Below are 21,717 nucleotides of genomic sequence, written 5' to 3'. Positions count from 1 at the left end.
CGGAAAAGACATATTTTACTTTTCCAGAGGAATGAAGATGGAAGGAAAAAGAGACCAGACATCCATGTCAACGTGTGTTGTGACATTTATTCCTAAACGCTACAGTGCTCTACAACACCTGGACAGACTCGAGTTTACAAATACATTCAGTTCTTAAATAGAAATATTCAGAAAGTTCTCTAAGGGATCCGTGGAAATGAAAACACACACTCGCGCACAAACCAACAAATCACTCAAACTGAGTTTACAGGCGGCGGCGAGTGTTCGACACACACGTCTCTGTGCGACTCCACATTATGATGCTCGTAAACATCAGATCTCAGTCGTGAACACAGAGGGAGGGAAGCCTCAGCGCTCGAGATACACGCTCTGGATTATAAGAATATAAAAAATAAACTACAGCATGAAAAAGGGGAAATACTGTAAAATGAGTCAGAAATCACCATGAAGAGTTTATATGTTAAAATGTGTTCAGAATGGCCTTCTATAAACGTACTTCCTTTCATAAAAAAAAACACACACACACACACACACTCACTCTCTCTCACACACACACACTCTCTCTCTCACACACTCTCTCATACACACACACACACACTCACTCTCTCTCTCTCACACACACACACACACACACACTCTCTCTCTCTCACACACTCACACACACACACACTCTCGCACACACTCTCGCACACACACACTCTCACATTCTCTAACACACTCTCTCTCTCACACACTCTCACACACACACTCTTTTACACACTCTCACACACACACACACTCTATTACACACTCTCTCTCTCTCACACTCTCACAGACACTCTCACACACACACTCTTTTACACACTCTCTCTCTCACACACACACACACACACACACACACACACACTCACATTCTCTCACACACTCTCTCTCTCTCTCTCTCTCTCTCACATACTCTCTCACACACACTCTCACACACACACTCTCACACACACACTCTTTTACACACACTCTCACACACTCTCTCACACACAAAAACAAAGATTTAAAAGCTCAGGTAAAACTTTTACACATTTTTTACAAGCTTTTTAATTTATGTAACACACAATATCTAATTGGCAAATGTATATAAAGTGTAGATTTTCCGTTTATCGCCGTCCGAACGACTGAGTCTGAGTTCAGAGACTCTTTACTGAGGCTCACGTGAGCGAGACGCTGATGATGATGATGATGAAGAAGATGAAGATGATGATGATGATGGTGGTGGTGGTGATGATGAAGATCACTGTATGACACACATGGAGCTGCGAGGAGGATTTGCGGCTCGAGCCACCGACTCCTGACTGTAGTTCACGATGTCTGCTTTCACCACGTGCTGCAGAAACACACACACACACACACACACACACACACACAGTCATTTAACATCATCACTGTATTCATTACATATGGAAACCGTTACATGTACAGTAGCAGTCAAGAGTTCACACACACCTTTTATTATTACTTAAGAAATTATTATTATTACATTATAGATATTACTTACTAAAAATAATACAAACAAACACACACACACACACACATTAAAGAGCAACAAACTTTAAACTCTGAACTACTGCATTCAAAATCAATCTACAACAATAAAATAATGATGAACACACACACACTAATACACACATACTCTCTTACACAAACTAATAAACACACTCACACATACACACACACACACACACACACACACACACACACAAAAACACATACACACACACTCACTCACACACTCACTCACACACTCACTCACACACACACACACTCACATACTGTTATTGGACAGAGCAGATTTTGCTCTGATTGTTCTCTTGTTTGATTGGTCCCTCATCCTGAGGATAGTCCACCAACTCTGCTTTGACAATACGCTAAACACACACACACACACACACACACACAATGGAAATAAAGAAATGGAGAGAAGCAGAACAGAAAAATGAGGTTGCATGCATTAAATAAAGGAAGAAAATAAAGATGATTTACAGATGACAAATAATAAACAACTAAGGACAATGTTTGTAATATCTGAACACACACACACAAATGAACACACAATCAGTGTGTGTGTGTGATGTGAAATGACCGAAGAGTTCGTAGAAGTGTGTTAGAAAAGCCTAAAACTGAGACGGAGAGTAAGATCATATTCACCTGCGACTGCTCGATCTCGGCTTTATTCAGCTTTATTCCTACAATCTCAGCGGCCAGCCTCTGGAAACACACACACACCTGCAACACACACAGTTACACACTCAATAAAACACTGACACACACATTTACACACCAGAACACGGCTGATCCACTCAGTGCAATCGGAACTCCTAAGAAATCACTGTTTTTGTAGAATTGTAGAAGCTTATATCTTGTGTAAAGTGTGTTTCTGGTCTGAAGCTCAACTCTTAAAGAGACAGTTCACCCAAAAATGAATAAAGTGCATCCATCCATCATCAAAGTGCAAAGTATCATGGATAGATGCACTTTGATGATGGATAGATGCACTTTTATGATGGATAGATGCACTTTTATGATGGACAGATGCACTTTTATCATGGATAGATGCACTTTTATGATGGACAGATGCACTTTTCCATCCATCCATCTTCTTCCGCTTATCCGGGGCCGGGTCACGGGGGCAGCAGTCTAAGCAGAGATGCCCAGACTTCCCTCTCCCTAGACACTTCCTCCAGCTCATCCGGGGGACACCGAGGCGTTCCCAAGCCAGCTGGGAGACACAGTCCCTCCAGTGTGTCCTAGGTCTTCCTCTGGGTCTCCTCCTGGTGGGACGCGCCCGGAACACCTTCCCAGGAAGGCATTCAGGAGGCATCCGGAACAGATGCCCGAGCCACCTCAGCTGACCCCTCTCGATGTGGAGGAGCAGCGGCTCTACTCTGAGCTCCTCCCGAGTGACCGAGCTCCTCACCCTATCTCTAAGGGATCGCCCAGCCACCCTGCGGAGAAAGCTCATTTCGGCCGCCTGTATCCGGATCTTGTCCTTTCGGTCATGACCCACAGCTCATGACCATAGGTGAGAGTAGGAACGTAGATTGACCGGTAAATCGAGAGCTTCGCCTTGGAGCTCAGCTCCCTCTTCACCACGACAGACCGGTACATCAACCGCATTACTACAGGAGCTGCACCGATCCGTCTGTCAATCTCCCGTTCCATCCTCGTGAACAAAATCCCAAGATACTTGAACTCCTCCACTTGAGGCAGGAACTCTCCACCAACCTGAAGTGGGCAAACCACCCTTTTCCGACTGAGAACCATGGCCTCGGATTTGGAGGTGCTGATTCTCATCCCAGCCGCTTCACACTCGGCTGCAAACCGTCCCAGTGCATGCTGAAGGTCCTGGCTTGATGAGGCCAACATGACAACATCATCCGCAAAAAGCAGAGACGAAATCGTCTGGTCCCCAAACCTGACACCCTCCGGCCCCTGGCTGTGCCTAGAAATTTTGTCCATAAAAATTATGAACAGAACCTGCAACAAAGGGCAGCCCTGCCGGAGTCCAACATGCACCGGAAACAAGTCTGACTTACTGCCGCAATGCGAACCAAGCTCCTGCTCTGGTCGTACAGGGAGCGGATAGCCCTTAGCAAAGGACCCCGGACCCCATACTCCCAGAGCACCCTCCACAGGCCGCCGCGAGGGACACAGTCGAATGCCTTCTCCAAATCCACAAAGCACATGTGGATTGGTTGGGCAAACTCCCATGAGCCCTCCAGCACCCTGTAGAGGGTATAGAGCTGGTCCAGTGTTCCACGACCCGGACGAAAACCACACTGTTCCTCCTGAATCCGAGGTTCTACTATCGGCCGTATTCTCCTCTCCAGTACCCTGGCATAGACTTTCCCGGGGAGGCTGAGGAGTGTGATCCCCCTGTAGTTGGAACACATCCTCCGGTCCCCCTTCTTAAAAAGAGGGACCACCATCCCGGTCTGCCATCCCAGAGGTACTGTCCCCGACCGCCACGCGATGAGGCAGAGGCGTGTCAGCCAAGACAGTCCCACAACATCCAGAGACTTGAGGTACTCAGGGCGGATCTCATCCACCCCCGGTACCTTGCCACTGAGGAGTTTCTTAACTACCTCTGTGACTTCAGCTTGGGTGATGGACGAGTCCACCTCTGAGCCCTCAGCCTCTGCTGCCTCAATGAAAGATGTGTTGGTGGGATTGAGGAGATCCTCAAAGTATTCCATCCACCATCCGACGACATCCCCAGTTGAGGTCAACAGCCGCCCTCCTCCACTGTAAACGGTGTTGGTAGGGCACTGCTTCACCCTCCTGAGGCACCGGATGGTTTGCCAGAATCTCTTTGAGCCTCATCGAACTCTTCCCAAGTCCAATTTTTTGCCTCCACAACCACCCGGGCTGCAGTCCGCTTGGCCTGCCGGTACCCGTCAGCTGCCTCAGGAGTCCCACAAGCCAGCCAGGCCCGATAGGACTCCTTCTTCAGCTTGACGGCATCGCTTACTTCCGGTGTCCACCACCGGGTTCGGGTATTGCCGCCTCGACAGGCACCAGCGACCTAATGGCCACAGCTCCGAGCGGCTGCGTCGACAATGGAGGTGGAGAACATGGTCCATTCAGACTCCCTCGGCATTCGGTCGAAGCTCCGCCGGAGGTGGGAGTCGAAGATCTCTCTGACAGGGGACTCTGCCAAACGTTCCCAACAGACCCTCACAGTACGTTTGGGTCTGCCGAGTCTGTCCAGCTTCCTCCCCTGCCATCGGATCCAACTCACCACCAGGTGGTGATCAGTTGACAGCTCCGCCCCTCTTCACCCGAGTGTCCAAGACATACGGCCGGAGGTCAGATGAAACGACCACAAAGTCAATCATTGACCTCCGGCCGAGGGTGTCCTGGTGCCATGTGCACTGATGGACACCCTTATGCTTGAACATGGTGTTCGTTATGGACAAACTGTAATTAGCACAGAAGTCCAATAACAGAACACCGCTCGGGTTCAGATCAGGGGAGCCGTTCCTCCCAATCACGCCCCTCCAGGTAACACTGTCTTGCCCACGTGGGCGTTGAAGTCCCCCAGTAGAACGACGGAGTCCCCAGTCGGAGCACTTTCCAGCGCCCCTCCCAGAGACCCCAAGTAGGCCGGGTACTCTACACTGCCGTTTGGCCCGTAGGCGCACACGACAGTGAGAGACCTATCCCCGACCCGAAGGCACAGGGAAGCGACTCTCTCGTTCACCGGGGTGAACTCCAACAAATGGCGGCTGAGCTGGGGGGCTATAAGCAAACCCACACCAGCCCGCCGCCTCTCACCATGGGCAACTCCAGAGTGGTAAAGAGTCCATCCTCTCTCCAGGAGTGTGGTTCCAGAGCCCAAGCCGTGCGTGGAGGTGATCCCGACTATCTCTAGTCGGTACCTCTCAACCTCACGCACAATCTCAGGCTCCTTCCCCGCCAGCGAGGTGACGTTCCACGTCCTTAAAGCCAGTTTCTGTGTCCAGGGATCGGGTCGTCGAGGCCCCCGCCTTCGACTGCCGCCCGATCCTCTAAGCACCGGCCCCTTACGGTCCCTCCTACAGGTGGTGAACCCCCGGGAGGGCGACCCCATGTCGCTCCTTCGGGCTGACCCCGGCAAAACCCCATGGGGGTACTCGCATACGAGCCCTCCAGCCCTCCTGGCTCCAGGGTGGGGCCCCGGCTGCGCCATGCCGGGTGACGTCACGGCCCTTGATCTTATCTCCATCATAATGGGTTTTTGAACCACTCTTAGTCTGACCCGTCACCTAGGACCTGTTTGCCTTGGGAGACCCTATCAGGGGCATATAGCCCCGGACAACATATTATATCAGAAAACACAAACCATTTTCAAACTATTTTTTACATCACTCATCACTTGTCAAATGTATTTACACATTAAGATTACAAAAACAGTATCCACATTCCCAAAATACATTTCTTATAAAGACAAAAGAAAAAAAAATAGTTTCAAGGAAAAAGATCGCAAGATTGATCCTATCACGTAAGTGTTATCTTCTCATCGCATTCAGGTTCACAACGAACTTCTCAAAGCTTAAACATAAATCTACATCTCACGTTTTAATGATCTTTTGCTGGATTATTAAACAGCTATTCTCAAATCATTTAATTCCACTATCACTGTCGTGTCGTTCGGTATCTTTCGTGTCTCTCGTGTCGTTCGCAATCTCTCTCACTCTCTCATTTCTGCTTGTACGCGATCATTTTTGGAAACTTTTCCAACAGGGGCGGAGCTAACCTTTCACCTCACCAATAAGGATTCAGTTCAACTTCTATGTTTTGGATTATTTATATTAAAATAAATAAATTTTACTTCATGTTCTTCTTTTCTTACTATTCATTTTATAGTGATATAAATAAAAGAATACTAATTATTAATATTAGTGACCCGAGTTAATGACCTGGGTTACAAAAACACAGAATTGCAATATGGAAATTCAAATGTCCAAAAAGTGAGATAAAGTGTCACAATTACCCTTTTTATTTTGTGGTGGAAATAAGCTTCCATACATTTCACCACAGCAGCACAGGGCAAACCATATGAGTGTGAGTCTGTGTGTGTGTGTGTGTGTGTGTGTGTGTGTGTGAGTGTGTGAGTGTGTGTGAGTGAGTTTGTGTGTGTCTAAGAGAGAGGGACTGTGTGTGTGTGTGGGGGGGTGAGTGTGTGTGTGTCTGAGAGAGAGTAACTGTGTGTGTGTGTGTGTGTGTGTGTGTGTGTGTGTGTGTGTGTGTGTGTGTGTGTGTGTGTGTGACTTACAGAGTCTCCCGTCTTCGCAGACACAAACTGACTGATGAGTCCGTTTTCCTGACAGAATCGCTGATGTTTCTCCATCTTTACTGTCCGCATGTGTTCCAGATCAACTACACTCACACACACACACACACACACACAAACACAAGAGAGAGAGATTATTACTGTGAAGCTGCTTGAAGCGATCGGAGTTATATTAGATATGGTACAATCTAGTGTTAAAATGCAGTCAACAGTTTGACTAAAAGATGATCGGATGTCTGCTATTTTTACCAGCAAACGCTTATGAATCTGAAAATCTGCATCAGAACGGCTTCATTCTGTGTGTGAGACGAACGAGTGTGTGTCTAACACTCCTCTACGCTCCACAGCCATGAAAGTTTGAGAGACAGCAAACCATGAATCATAACTGTGGTGGACGATCCTAACTATGACTGTAATACACACACACACACAGGCACACACACACACCTGTGAGATAATGAACACAATACCAGCCGTCTCAGCCCTGAGGACACACACACACACACACACACACACACACACACTCTGAGACGTGTCGTGTGTGATCTGGATTCTCTGCTGTCAGCAAGACTCTGATTTAGTGCGAACACAACAATGGCGCTCTGACACCCGTAACACACCCGTCTGTGATGTCACTGTGGGGTCACTGCGGGGTCACACAGAGGTCACACAGGGGTCAAAGGGGTCAGGAGGTTCTACACAGCTCTTTTCACTTCTGTTACAGAAACACCTGTGAGTGTGTCTCATATTTCTACATCTCCAACTAAACAACCACATTAAACATGATGTTCTTCCTCAGTGTTTCTGTCTCGTTCTCCAGCACAAACATCTCAACATTCTCAAATTTACATTTACTGGAGAAGAAGAAGCATTGAAGATATTGAGGCTTGAAGATATTGAAGAAGCATTGAAGATATTGAGGCTTGAAGATATTGAAGAAGCATTGAAGAATGAAGATATTGAGGCTTGTATAATGAAAAATGAATCAAAATGAGGAAAATTTCTGTTTAAAACAAGAACAAATATCTGTCTAAAACTAGGGTTATAATTTTTCTATATAAACACTCATGTTCACACACACACACACACACACACACACACAGATGTGTGTCCTGCATCTGTAACAAAACACTCATAATCCCACAGATCCTGTTCATGTCTGCACTGTCAGTCCAATGGCCACACACACACACACGCGCACACACACACACACACACACAAACACACACACACACACACAGATGTGTCTCCTGCATCTGTAACAAAACACTCATAATCCCACAGATCCTGTTCATGTCTGCACTGTCAGTCCAATGGCCACACACACACACACACACACACACACACACTTAAACACGCAGTTCACAAACAGTTTTTTACACAATTACACAAACATAATTTTTAAAAATCATCATAGCAGCATCATAACAATAGTCTGTACGACTCATGCACTATATTTCAAGTCTTTTGAAGTTTCCTGTAAATCTCTCCCAGCATTAGTCAGTCCCTCCAGGATTTCACGATTTTTTTGTGTGATTTTTGCGATCAAAATGACTGATTTTGTGGTGGTAATTTCCAGAAATTTGTGAAAAAATTTGCGATTTTTATATTTTATAATTAGGACATCACATTTACCATAAAAGTATTATGTCAGATGCACAATAGTCATACATGACACAAATCACAAACAAAATGCATAAAGCTTGTTTATTTTGGTCTAATCAAATTCTCATCAAATTAACTATTAAAACAACCTATGGGCCCAACCAGGAACATCCAAGAAATGATTTAAATAATCAAGTAAACACTCAGTAATGAAATAAGAACAAAGGAACAAATAACAAAAAGAAACAAAACAGGACAAATAAATACAAGGATACAGTTACAAACAGTGGATAATTTACGGTTTTTAAAAAATTGTGCTGTAGCCTATTGTTGTTGCTTGATTAACATTAACAACACTGACAACAGCAGGTAAATTAGGTTACTGTCACTTTAAGACCTACTACAGTAATGACAAACGTCCCAATCAGTTATTACTGATAGTTTTACGTAAATACTCGCCAAGATTAATATTTTGAAGTAATTGTTGCTATGTGTATTTGTTCAAGCGCTATAAAGAGAATTTACGCTGACAGGCGGTGACACGCAGTCATCACACACACGCACACGCACGCACACACACACACACACACACACACACACACTGCAGTCAGGCAGTCACTCGGTCAACACAAAACAATTTACCCCCACTCTCGTGCATGCTCTCGTGCAATATATCAGGATATTGCTTAGCCCGCTCCTTGGCGCTTATGTGAGAGGGCAGGTGAGACAAATTTTCTTTCGCCATGTTTCTGACAGACCGCTCACAGACATCACGTTGCGTGCGCAACATCTGTATTCACGTAAAATGCATTGAAACTTTAATTAAACTAGAGATATTTCAATTGGGTGATTATAATTTAATGTTTTGTGAGGTCTTTTTCATTTTTGTGATTATTTTGCGGTTAAATTAGGAATTATGCAGGATCGCAAAAAAATGCGACAATTTGTTGATTTTGCGTTGTATTCAGCGATCGCGGAATCGCGAAAAACTGGAGGGACTGATTAGTAGATCAAGTGCTAAGACCTCAGCAGAACAGCATTAAAACACAAACATCACAGCAGAACCTCAGCAGAACCACAGGAGAACCACAGCAGAACCTCAGCAGAACCACAGCAGAGCCTCAGAACCTCAACAGAACCTCAGCAGAACCACAGCAGAACCTCAGCAGAACCACAGCAGAACCTCAGCAGAACCACAGCAGAACCTCAGCACCACAGCAGAACCACAGCAGAGCCTCAGAACCTCAACAGAACCTCAGCAGAACCACAGCAGAACCACAGCAGAACCTCAGCAGAACCTCAGCACCACAGCAGAACCACAGCAGAACCTCAGCAGAGCCTCAGAACCTCAGCAGAACCACAGCAGAACCTCAGCAGAACCTCAGCACCACAGCAGAACCACAGCAGAACCTCAGCACCACAGCAGAACCACAGCAGAACCTCAGCACCACAGCAGAACCACAGCAGAACCTCAGCAGAACCTCAGAACCACAGCAGAACCTCAGAACCACAGCAGAACACAGCAGAACACAGCAGAACCACAACAGAACCTCAGCAGAACCACAGCAGAACCTCAGAACCACAGCAGAACCTCAGCAGAACCACAGCACCACAGCAGAACCTCAGCACCACAGCAGAACCTCAGAACCACAGCAGAACCTCAGCAGAACCTCAGAACCACAGCAGAACACAGCAGAACCTCAGAACCACAACAGAACCTCAGCAGAACCACAGCAGAACCTCAGAACCACAGCAGAACCTCAGCAGAACCTCAGCAGAACCACAGCAGAACCTCAGAACCACAGCAGAACCTCAGCAGAACCACAGCAGAACCTCAGCAGAACCACAGCAGAACCTCAGCAGAACCACAGCAGAACCTCAGCAGAACACAGCGCATCACACAGGAACACTCAACCGTGTTTCATTACTGAATTACTAAGCGAATCGGTGCAGTAAAAGATTCAGTGACTCATTAACAACTGCCTCATTCCTGAACGAATCAGTTGTTTGAAGGAATCATTTGAATAAATGACTCAATGACTCGCTCGTTTAGACGGTCACCTGCCTCCACCTACTGGTGGTTTAGTTTCGTGTTTAAAAGTATCATTCTTTCCAACATTTCTTATTTGTATTTTCTAAAAATATTTAAAAATATTATTCTAATTACATTTATTGATCAAATTTAAGAATTTAAAATGAAAGATGAAGCATATATTTAAAACTATTTGGGGAGAAAATGCCCTTTATTAAGGTTTATATATCATAAATATGTGGATTTAAATATGTCAAAGCTGACTGAACACTGGTGAGAATATTGCTCCAGAATAAATTATATTTATAACACACAAAAAAATAGTCAAATTTTTTTTCAGGACAAGCTCATTTTTTTACTCTGACAAATGAATGACTGATTTACTTGTCCGAAGGATGAGCTCATGAAAAGGGTTAATGTCGAGCCCTGCTTAACATCATCAAACCACTAATGTGAGCATATTAACACACACACACACACACACACACACACACACACACACATCTGTGCAGATCACATTCAACACGCGAGATGTTCTGGCATCACAGTGACAGGCCTCATTCATTACCAGCGCAGGTCCTGCAGAGAAATATTTAGCTAAAAGCTATTGTTACCAAATATAGCGAGTTATTTTAGCTCTCGAGTTTAACCTGGCGAACAGAGGAGTGTTATTCTGCTCTGAACCTGAACGTCACCGTGAGACACACACACACACACACACACACACACACACAAGATCAACACGGGCATCCAGGGGTCCGTCTGCAGATCAGGGGCCGTTTCTCTCCGCTAATCTAATCTAACGCAGCGACACACTGATCCCGCGCTCGTCGCTCTATCGGGCGATCTGGTCTGCTTCTCCTCAGTGTGTGAGACGAGTGTGTGTGAGACGAGTGTGTGTGACGAGTGTGAGATAGTGTGGAGAGTGATGGAGACTCCTCCGCCTTTACACACGTTGTGCTTACTTAAAGAGCCGCCAACCAGGAGCCCTGCGCACACTCACTGTCACACACACACACACACACACACACACACACACACACACACACACACACACACACACATCACAGCATCAATCACTCAAACACACACTCCTCACTCAACGTCTCACACTGGAGCCGCAGCGCTGGAATCGTGAGCTCACGCGGAAATAAAGTGATGGTCAAGATGACACGGAGAAGTGCAATTTTACCATGAAGTCACCATATGGCTTTCAGCACTGTGTGTGTGTGTGTGTGTGTGTGTGTGTGTGTGTGAGGAGGAAGCAGGATCGTAAACAGAAGCATGTGACACACTGACGGAGATCAGAGATCTTCATTAGCGGATCAGTTAAACGCTTCAGCGTCCAGCTCTCTTCCATTAGCAGGACAGCGGGCGAGCGAGAGGTCAAAGGTCAACGCTCGCTCACTAAGTGGAGTAAACACAGGAGCGTCGGTTCACGTCAACACACACGCAGATCCACACAAACCCATTACAGTCACTGGACACAATCAGATGATGAACACACTCTCTTCTGAGTGTATTTATGATGGGAATGTGTGTGTGTATTACATGCACGTGTGTGTGTGTGTGTGTGTGTGTGTGTGTGTGTGTGTCTCTGTGTGTGTGTGTGTGTGTGTCATACAGTTTTATGGGTCCTCAGGCGTGTTGAAAGCCAACAAAAGCTCCAATGCTGAAGAGGCCACACAAGACGCTCACACACACACACACTATCAGACACACATTTTCCTTCTGTACTGGTAAAGACACATGTACCTGACACACACACACACACACACACACGCACGCATGTGTGAAGCGTAATGGCCCGTGATGTACCACACAGGTTGCAAACGGCCGGTCTCAGCAACACCATGTGCACCAATATTTACCCAGCGATTCGAGCGGCACATGGAGAACTTTCCACACACATGCCCCTGAAAGAGATCACATGACCCCGATCCTGAGCTCTGATTGGTCCTCGGACTCCACGTCCAGGTGTGACTCGGGTCATCTCACTGCTGAATATGACAAACATCGGCACACGCGCACACACACACGCACACACACACACACACACACACACACACACACACACACACACACACACAGTCTCAAAACTGTGCAGCTCATATTTCACCCCAAAATCAATATTTTGTATAAAGAACATAAAGCCTATTTTAGAACCATTGTAACATTATTTTGACAATTGCACACATTTTCTTCCTAATTTTTGTCTGTCAAAAGAAGCATTTAAAATACAGATAATTTTTATTAATTTTTTTCCCAAAGTTTTCATTTTGATTATGAGGAAATAGAATTTTGTTACGATTTTGTTTAAAATATATAGAAAAAAAGTAAAAAAAAAAAAAATCAACATTCAGAGAGAGACAGAGAGACACAAAATCAAAACAATTACCTGAGAACTCTGTGAGAACTGTATGAGAAAAGTATGAGAAAAGTACGAGAAATGTACACGAAAAGTACGAGAACTCTATGAGAACTGTACGAGAAAAGTACGAGAAATGTATGAGAAACGTACGAGAACTGTAAGAGAACTATACGAGAACTGTATGAGAACTGTACGAGAACTATACGAAAAATATACAAGAACTCTGTGACAACTGTGCAAGAACTGAACGAGAACTATGTGAGAAATGTACGAGAACTGGGCGAGAATCACATGAGAACTGTACGAGAAGTATATGAGAACTGTTCAAGAACTATATGAGAAGTATATGAGAACTGTACGAGAACTGTACGAGAACTATGTGAGAACTGTACAAGAGCTGTACAAGAACTGTACGAGAACTATGTGAGAACTGTACAAGAACTGTACGAGAACTATGTGAGAACTGTACAAGAGCTGTACAAGAACTGTACGAGAACTATGTGAGAACTGTACAAGAACTGTATGAGAACTATGTGAGAATTGTACGAGAACTGTGCGAGAACTGTGTGAGAACTGTACAAGAACAGTACGAGAACTGTACAAGAACTATGTAAGAACTATGTGAGAATTGTACGAGAACTGTACGAGAACAGTACGAGAACTATGTGAGAACTGTACAAGAACTATATGAGAACTATGTGAGAATTGTACGAGAACTGTACGAGAACTATGTGAGAATTGTACGAGAACTGTGCGAGAACTGTGTGAGAACTGTACAAGAACAGTACGAGAACTGTACAAGAACTATGTAAGAACTATGTGAGAATTGTACGAGAACTGTACGAGAACAGTACGAGAACTGTACAAGAACACTACGAAAAACTGTACGAGAACTATGTGAGAACTATGTGAGAACTATGTGAGAACTGTACGAGAACTGTACAAGAACTGTACGATAACTATGTGAGAACTGTACAAGAACTGTACGAGAACTATGTGAGAACTGTACAAGAACTGTACGAGAACTATGTGAGAATTGTACGAGAACTGTACGAGAACTATGTGAGAATTGTACGAGAACTGTACGAGAACTGTGTGAGAACTGTACAAGGACTATATGAGAACTGTACGAGAACTCTGTGAGAACTGTACAAGAACTGTACGAGAACTATGTGAGAACTGTACGAGAAATGAAAGCTTTAGCATAAGTTCTGCCGGGAAGACTCAATTACTACGTCACCTATTGCCTTCACTTCTATCCAATCATATTCTTATGCTCACTGTATAAAAGCTCGGTACTTACACATGTTTGAGTTCGCAGATACTGAAGCGACGATTACCCCCATCCTCCCCACCACCACCAGGATGGTCCTGTCCATACCTCCCGGGGGGGTCGGCTGCGCCCCTGCCTTCGTCTTCAGGCAGGAATTGCAGATCCGATACCCTCGGATTATGCCCTACGGACGGGGCCTATGCCAAATGACTTGTATATTACCAGCTTGCTGAGCTGTCAATAAATGTACGATTTGTTGAAATAATTCTCCCGAGTCTTTCTGGTAGAACTGTAAGAGAACTATACAAGGACTCAATACGAGAACTGTACGAGAATTGTACAAGAACTTTACGAGAACTGTGCGAGAACTGTACGAGAACTGTACGAGAACTATGTGAGAACTATGTGAGAACTGTACGAGAACTGTACAAGAACTGTACGATAACTATGTGAGAACTGTACAAGACCTGTACGAGAACTATGTGAGAACTGTACAAGACCTGTACGAGAACTATGTGAGAACTGTACAAGAACTGTACGAGAACTATGTGAGAACTGTACGAGAACTATGTGAGAACTGTACGAGAACTGTACAAGAACTGTACGATAACTATGTGAGAACTCTACGAGAACTGTACGAAAACTGTGAGAACTGTACGAGAACTGTACGAAAACTATGTGAGAACTGAACGAGAACTGAACGAGAACTGTACGAGAACTGTACGAGAACTGTACGATAACTATGTGAGAACTGTACGAAAACTGTGAGAACAGTACGAGAACTGTACAAGAACTATGTAAGAACTGTACGAGAACTATACGAGAACTGTACGAGAACTGTACGAGAACAGTACGAGAACTGTACAAGAACTATGTAAGAACTATGTGAGAACTGTACGAGAACTGTACGAGAACTGTACGAGAACTGTGTGAGAACTGTGTGAGAACTCTACGAGAACTGTACGAAAACTGTGAGAACTGTACGAGAACTGTACGAAAACTATGTGAGAACTGTACGAGAACTGTACGAAAACTATGTGAGAACTGTACGAGAACTATGTGAGAACTGTACAAGACCTATACGAGAAATATGTGAGAATTGTACAAGAACTGTGTGAGAACTGTACGAGAACAGTACGAGAACTGTACAAGAACTATGTAAGAACTACGAAAACTGTACGAGAACTATGTGAGAACTGTACGAGAACTATGTGAGAACTATGTGAGAATTGTACGAGAACTATACGAGAACTCTACGAGAACTGTGAGAACTGTGTGTGTGTGTGTGTGTGTGTGACTGCTGTAAAAATTGATCTATATTTGTGAGGTCTGCCCTCCACTCTTCCATCTTCATGGGAACATGCAGGTCTGCCCACACACACACACACACGCACACACACACACACACATACACGAGCCTGACAATCAAAACAAAACAGAGAAGAAAGAAAAACAGGCTCAGTTTCTGTGCGATGAGTCCCAGCAGACTGAGACACACACACACACACACACACACAACGTCACAGACAAACGTGCGTAAAACTAAAGGTCCTTGCAAATCTTCGTATTCGTCATTCGGTGGCTCTGAACTGTTAAAACACTTCTCAAAACATTTGCTACGGATGCGGAAAACTCAGAAAATCGAACCCGATCCAAATGTTTTCATGACGGATGACACAACATGTGTTTAATTTTTAACGTGCGAAAATTTTGGACTCACTGTGTAAGAGCCTTTAGTCTGAGCACTGAGAAATCCACCAGCACAACTCTATCACTCTAGAACTCTATCACTCTAGAACTCTATCACTCTAGAACTCTATCACTCTAGAACTCTATCACTCTAGGGACCCTATCTTGCACCCAGCGCAATTGACTTTGTACACCGACGCATGTATCATTCCTATTTTGCACCGGCGCAAAGCGCGCTTTTCCCTCCACAGAAGCACGTCGCTAAACTAGGGAATGAACTTGCGCTCCCTGGGCGGTTCAGCGCAAAAAAGGAGGCGTGTTCCGGCGCAAACAATCCCTGGTGCTATTTTGCTGTTCCATAAAACAATTGCGCCACTGACCAGAAAAAACCTAGTCTAAAGTCAGTGGCGCGTTGCGCATGTTATTCATATGCTATTTTAAGGGCGCATGCTTGGCCATAATCAATGTAGCGTGTGCACAACGCGCATATTGATTCTCTCATCTACACAGAAGCAGCAGTTTTCATTTTTGCAAATCATAAATTATTACGATAGATAGATAGATAGTTTATTATAAAAGCATACATCTAGCTTACACATTAACCCAAATTATCATACGCCTGTTTAACCGAAGCTAATTTGGGTGTGTTTCTCCATCCCCAACGTCCCTGACGAGAGCGTCGGTCTCCTTGGCTGTGAACCGCTCCTGGCGTGCGTCTGGCAAATCCGCCGTTATAATAGGAATCCGCCATAGAACAAGCGTGTCTGCTCTTAAAGAGAATGTGAGATGACGCTCTGATTGGTTTATTTCACGTTATGCCCAAACCACACCTATGAGTAATGAAGCTACTTCAGACCAACACATTTTAGATTTGCGTCATTTTTGAGACCCGCCCACAAAGTTACTTGCGCTTGACACTTGCGTTTCAGATCGTTAAAATAGGGCCCCAGAACTCTATCACTCTACAACTCTATCACTCTAGAACTCTATCACTCTAGAACTCTATCACTCTAGAACTATCACTCTATCACTCTAGAACTATATCACTCTAGAATTATCACTCTAGAACTATCACTCTAGAACTCTAGAACTCTATCACTCTAGAACAGCCTTTCTCAAAGTGGGTGCCGCGGCACACTGGGGTGCCCCCTGACTGTGTCAGGGGTGTCGCCAAAAAATTACGTAGGCTAAAAAAAAATAAAAAATCTGACATTTCATATATAAATATATTTGAATTTACATAAATACATTCTTCTTCTTTTTAACCCTTTCGCACGTACGATCACATTAGATTAGAACGGTCAGTGCATGACGTGATCAACTGCTAAATTCAAATGTGCTTTCGCGCGTTGGCTGGCGCTGAGCCAGAGACAGGCGCGCTCAGCTGTCATATATCACAACTTTTCAGTGTTTTCATCCACATAATGTTTGTTTTAGGTTTCAGACATAAGTACTAAAAAAAATACATTTAGAGTTTGTAAAATACACACTGATGTCAAAGGAAGAGGCAATAATAATCCTTTCCATTATAATTAGTTTTATTCATATCAGATACACATTGTGTAAGTAACTTTAAAGTTTACTCTATTCTTCTCCCAGTTCACCTGCCACTTACTTTTATGTATTTCGGGAGAAGTGGATGAATTCACTTGTTGTAAATCCAACAGATCCGATTCTCTGAACTGCGTCTGCGGCACAAACTAACATGGCGGCGCTCATCGCGCATAAAGCTCAACTAACGCGATCGTTATAATGGTGTTCAAAAAACAAAACACTTCCACTTGCATATATTTGACAATCGGAATATCAGATATTTCATGCCATATCTAACAAATTTGTGAATATTTTGAATAAAAAAGGAAAAATGACATAAAAGCAGATCATCATTCATTCAGCTCTGTTGTTGCTGCGGTGTGTCATGTGACAAGCAATGACGCGTCACCATGGAAACCATAAAGTGACACATTCTAAATAACGGTCACCTTGAAAAACTCACGCTGGGGGGTCAGCCAGAATATTTTAAATTTACGTGTGAAAGGGTTAAACCTATTTTTTACAGTCTATGGGTTAAACATATGAACGGATTAATAAAATTGTAAATTCATTTTAGATAAATATATATATAAAATTTGCATTTACATTTGGGTTATGCAGTGTTTTTAAATTATATTTTACACTGGGGTGCCTTGAGATTTTATGCACTTTTGAAAGGTGCCCTGACTGAAAAAAGTTTGAGAAAGGCTGCTCTATCACTCTAGAACTCTATCACTCTAGAACTCTATCACTCTAGAACTCTATCACTCTAGAACTCTTATAAACCGTCAAACCAATGTTGAGAAAACCTTCAGATGCTCCAGAGACACACACACAACATACAACTAACATCATCATCATCATCCTCACACACACACACACACACACACACAAACACACACACACACACACACACACACACACACACACACACACACAACTAACATCATCATCATCCTCACACACACACACACACACACACACACACAACTAACATCATCATCCACACACACACACACACACCTAACATCATCATCATCCTCACACACACACACACACACACACACACACAACTAACATCATCATCATCCTCTCACACACACACACACACACACACACACACACACAAACACACACACACACACACACAGATACACTCTCTCTCTCTCACACACACACACACACACAGCTCCTACACACACACACACACACACACAACTAACATCATCATCATCCTCACACACACACACACACACACACACACACACACACACACACACACACACACACACACACACACAACTAACATCATCATCATCCTCACACACACACACACACACACACAACTAACATCATCATCACACACACACACACACACACACACACACACACACACACACACAACTAACATCATCATCATCCTCACACACACACACACACACACACACACACACAAACACACACACACAGATACGCTCTCTCACACACACACATACACACACACACAACTAACATCATCATCATCCACACACACACACACACACACACACACACACACACACACACACACACACACACACACACAGATACACTCTCTCACACACACACACACACAGCTCCCACACACAGGGGTCAGTAAGATGGTCAGTCATACATCAGAGAGGTCAGAGGTCACAGGTCAGAATGATACATCCACTGTTTGAACAGTTCAGTGAATCACACACTCATAACAAACACACACACACACACACACACACACACTCACAGCGCTTTACACTGACGCCAACGATAAAGATTCCGTCGCCTCACACACACACTGTCATGAAACTAACCGTAAATCATGTTCATTTCATTATCGAACTACATCAGCACCGTATTCTTTACAGTTCATTATTACTGCTGTTATTATATTATATTTAAATCAAATTTCGTTACAGTGAAATATTATAATAGCATTTTTCTGATTTCGATTAATTTTGCCTATAATACTTTAATAATAATAATAGTAATGTGTCCAGCTCCACAAACAAGCACAGAAACACGCAGATATTACTAGAATCGCATTTTAAATAACAATCGTAATTTTTTCAGAAAAACCACAATTAGATTTTCCCACCAAATCCTGATAATGATCTTTACCTGATGAACCGAGTTCAGTACGATTTCCTTTATGAATAACTTTATAAAAAAAAAAATGTTTTAAATAAAAAAAAAATTCAATAGAGAAATATACAATGATGGTAAAAGCGAAGTGATACTTAAGTAATGCGACCAGTAGGGGGCGGAGTCACTGTCTTAATGAGCGAGTCATTGAATCATTCATTGATTCAGTAACGAATCAACTAGCTGTGTTTATCAATGAATCACTGAATGATTGACTCACGATTCATTCAAAGCTGCAGAATTGTTCACGACACAGAAACACCGATGTGTGCTGCACGTGTGCTGTACTTCTGCTGCTGTACTTCTGCTGCTGCACTTCTGCTGCTGCACTTCTGCTGCTGCACTTCTGCTGCTGCACTTCTGCTGCTGCACTTCTGCTGCTGTACTTCTGCTGCTGTACTTCTGCTGCTGTACTTCTTCTGCTGCACTTCTGCTGCACTTCTGCTGTACTTCTGCTGCACTGCTGCTGCACTTCTGCTGCTGCACTTCTGCTGCTGCACTTCTGCTGCTGCACTGCTGCTGTACTTCTGCTGCTGTACTTCTGCTGCTGTACTTCTGCTGCTGTACTTCTGCTGCTGTACTTCTGCTGCTGTACTTCTGCTGCACTTCTGCTGCACTTCTGCTGTACTTCTGCTGCACTGCTGCTGCACTTCTGCTGCTGCACTTCTGCTGCTGCACTTCTGCTGCTGCACTTCTGCTGCACTTCTGCTGTACTTCTGCTGTACTTCTGCTGCTGCACTTCTGCTGCACTTCTGCTGTACTTCTGCTGCTGCACTTCTGCTGCTGCACTTCTGCTGCTGCACTTCTGCTGCTGCACTTCTGCTGCTGCACTTCTGCTGCTGCACTTCTGCTGCTGCACTTCTGCTGCTGCACTTCTGCTGTACTTCTGCTGCACTTCTGCTGCACTTCTGCTGTACTTCTGCTGTACTTCTGCTGCTGCACTGCTGCTGCACTGCTGCTGCACTTCTGCTGTACTTCTGCTGCACTGCTGCTGCACTTCTGCTGTACTTCTGCTGCTGCACTTCTGCTGCACTGCTGCTGCACTTCTGCTGTACTTCTGCTGCTGCACTTCTGCTGTACTTCTGCTGCTGCACTTCTGCTGTACTTCTGCTGCTGCACTTCTGCTGTACTTCTGCTGTACTTCTGCTGCTGCACTTCTGCTGTACTTCTGCTGCACTGCTGCTGCACTTCTGCTGCTGCACTGTTGCTGCACTTCTGCTGCACTTCTGCTGCTGCACTTCTGCTGTACTTCTGCTGCTGCACTTCTGCTGTACTTCTGCTGCACTGCTGCTGCACTTCTGCTGTACTTCTGCTGCACTTCTGCTGCTGCACTGCTGCTGCACTTCTGCTGTACTTCTCCACTTCTGCTGCTGCACTTCTGCTGCTGCACTTCTGCTGCACTTCTGCTGTACTTCTCCACTTCTGCTGCTGCACTTCTGCTGCTGCACTGCTGCTGCACTTCTGCTGTACTTCTCCACTTCTGCTGCTGCACTTCTGCTGCTGCACTTCTGCTGCACTTCTGCTGCACTGCTGCTGCACTTCACTTCTGCTGCACTTCTGCTGCTGCACTTCTGCTGCACTGCTGCTGCACTTCTGCTGTACTTCTGCTGCACTTCTGCTGCTGCACTTCTGCTGCACTTCTGCTGTACTTCTGCTGCTGCACTTCTGCTGCACTTCTGCTGCTGCACTTCTGCTGCACTGCTGCTGCACTTCTGCTGCACTTCTGCTGTACTTCTGCTGCTGCACTTCTGCTGCACTTCTGCTGCACTTCTGCTGTACTTCTGCTGCTGCACTTCTGCTGCACTTCTGCTGCACTGCTGCTGCACTTCTCCACTTCTGCTGCACTTCTGCTGCTGCACTGCTGCTGCACTTCTGCTGTACTTCTGCTGCACTTCTGCTGCTGCACTTCTGCTGTACTTCTGCTGCTGCACTTCTGCTGCTGCACTTCTGCTGCTGCACTGCTGCTGCTGCACTTCTGCTGTACTTCTGCTGCACTTCTGCTGCTGCACTTCTGCTGTACTTCTGCTGCTGCACTTCTGCTGCACTGCTGCTGCACTGCTGCTGCACTTCTGCTGTACTTCTGCTGCTGCACTTCTGCTGCACTGCTGCTGCACTTCTGCTGTACTTCTGCTGCTGCACTTCTGCTGCACTTCTGCTGTACTTCTGCTGCTGCACTTCTGCTGCACTTCTGCTGCACTTCTGCTGCACTGCTGCTGCACTTCTGCTGTACTTCTGCTGCTGTACTTCTG

General features: G+C 44.9%; 1 protein-coding gene and 1 long non-coding RNA gene across 4 annotated transcripts in view; both read right to left on the bottom strand.

Moving 5' to 3' along the window:
* Nucleotides 1-21,717, bottom strand: part of LOC307171614 — a 457,352-nt gene that overhangs the window by 133,883 nt on the left and 301,752 nt on the right. The window lies entirely within an intron of this gene.
* The window catches only part of rab28 (RAB28, member RAS oncogene family), a 34,244-nt gene continuing 12,595 nt past the window's right edge, over nucleotides 69-21,717 (bottom strand). Inside the window, exons 5-8 of one of the 3 annotated variants that reach the window (XM_079893362.1) lie at nucleotides 6,785-6,888; nucleotides 2,176-2,253; nucleotides 1,797-1,895; nucleotides 69-1,354 (exon numbers count right to left, since the gene is read on the bottom strand). In XM_079893362.1, coding sequence (XP_079749488.1) covers nucleotides 1,803-1,895; nucleotides 2,176-2,253; nucleotides 6,785-6,888 — 275 coding nt within the window. In that variant the 3' untranslated portion in view covers nucleotides 69-1,354; nucleotides 1,797-1,802. The remainder of the gene's footprint in view (nucleotides 1,355-1,796; nucleotides 1,896-2,175; nucleotides 2,254-6,784; nucleotides 6,889-21,717) is intronic. The other 2 variants (XM_079893361.1, XM_079893360.1) reach the window with 2 other exon arrangements.

This window comes from Squalius cephalus (assembly GCF_949319135.1).
Source record: "Squalius cephalus genome assembly, chromosome: 14".
Taxonomy (NCBI): domain Eukaryota; kingdom Metazoa; phylum Chordata; class Actinopteri; order Cypriniformes; family Leuciscidae; genus Squalius; species Squalius cephalus.
Note: the sequence above shows the minus strand (reverse complement) of the source record. Positions and strands in the feature narration are given on the sequence as shown.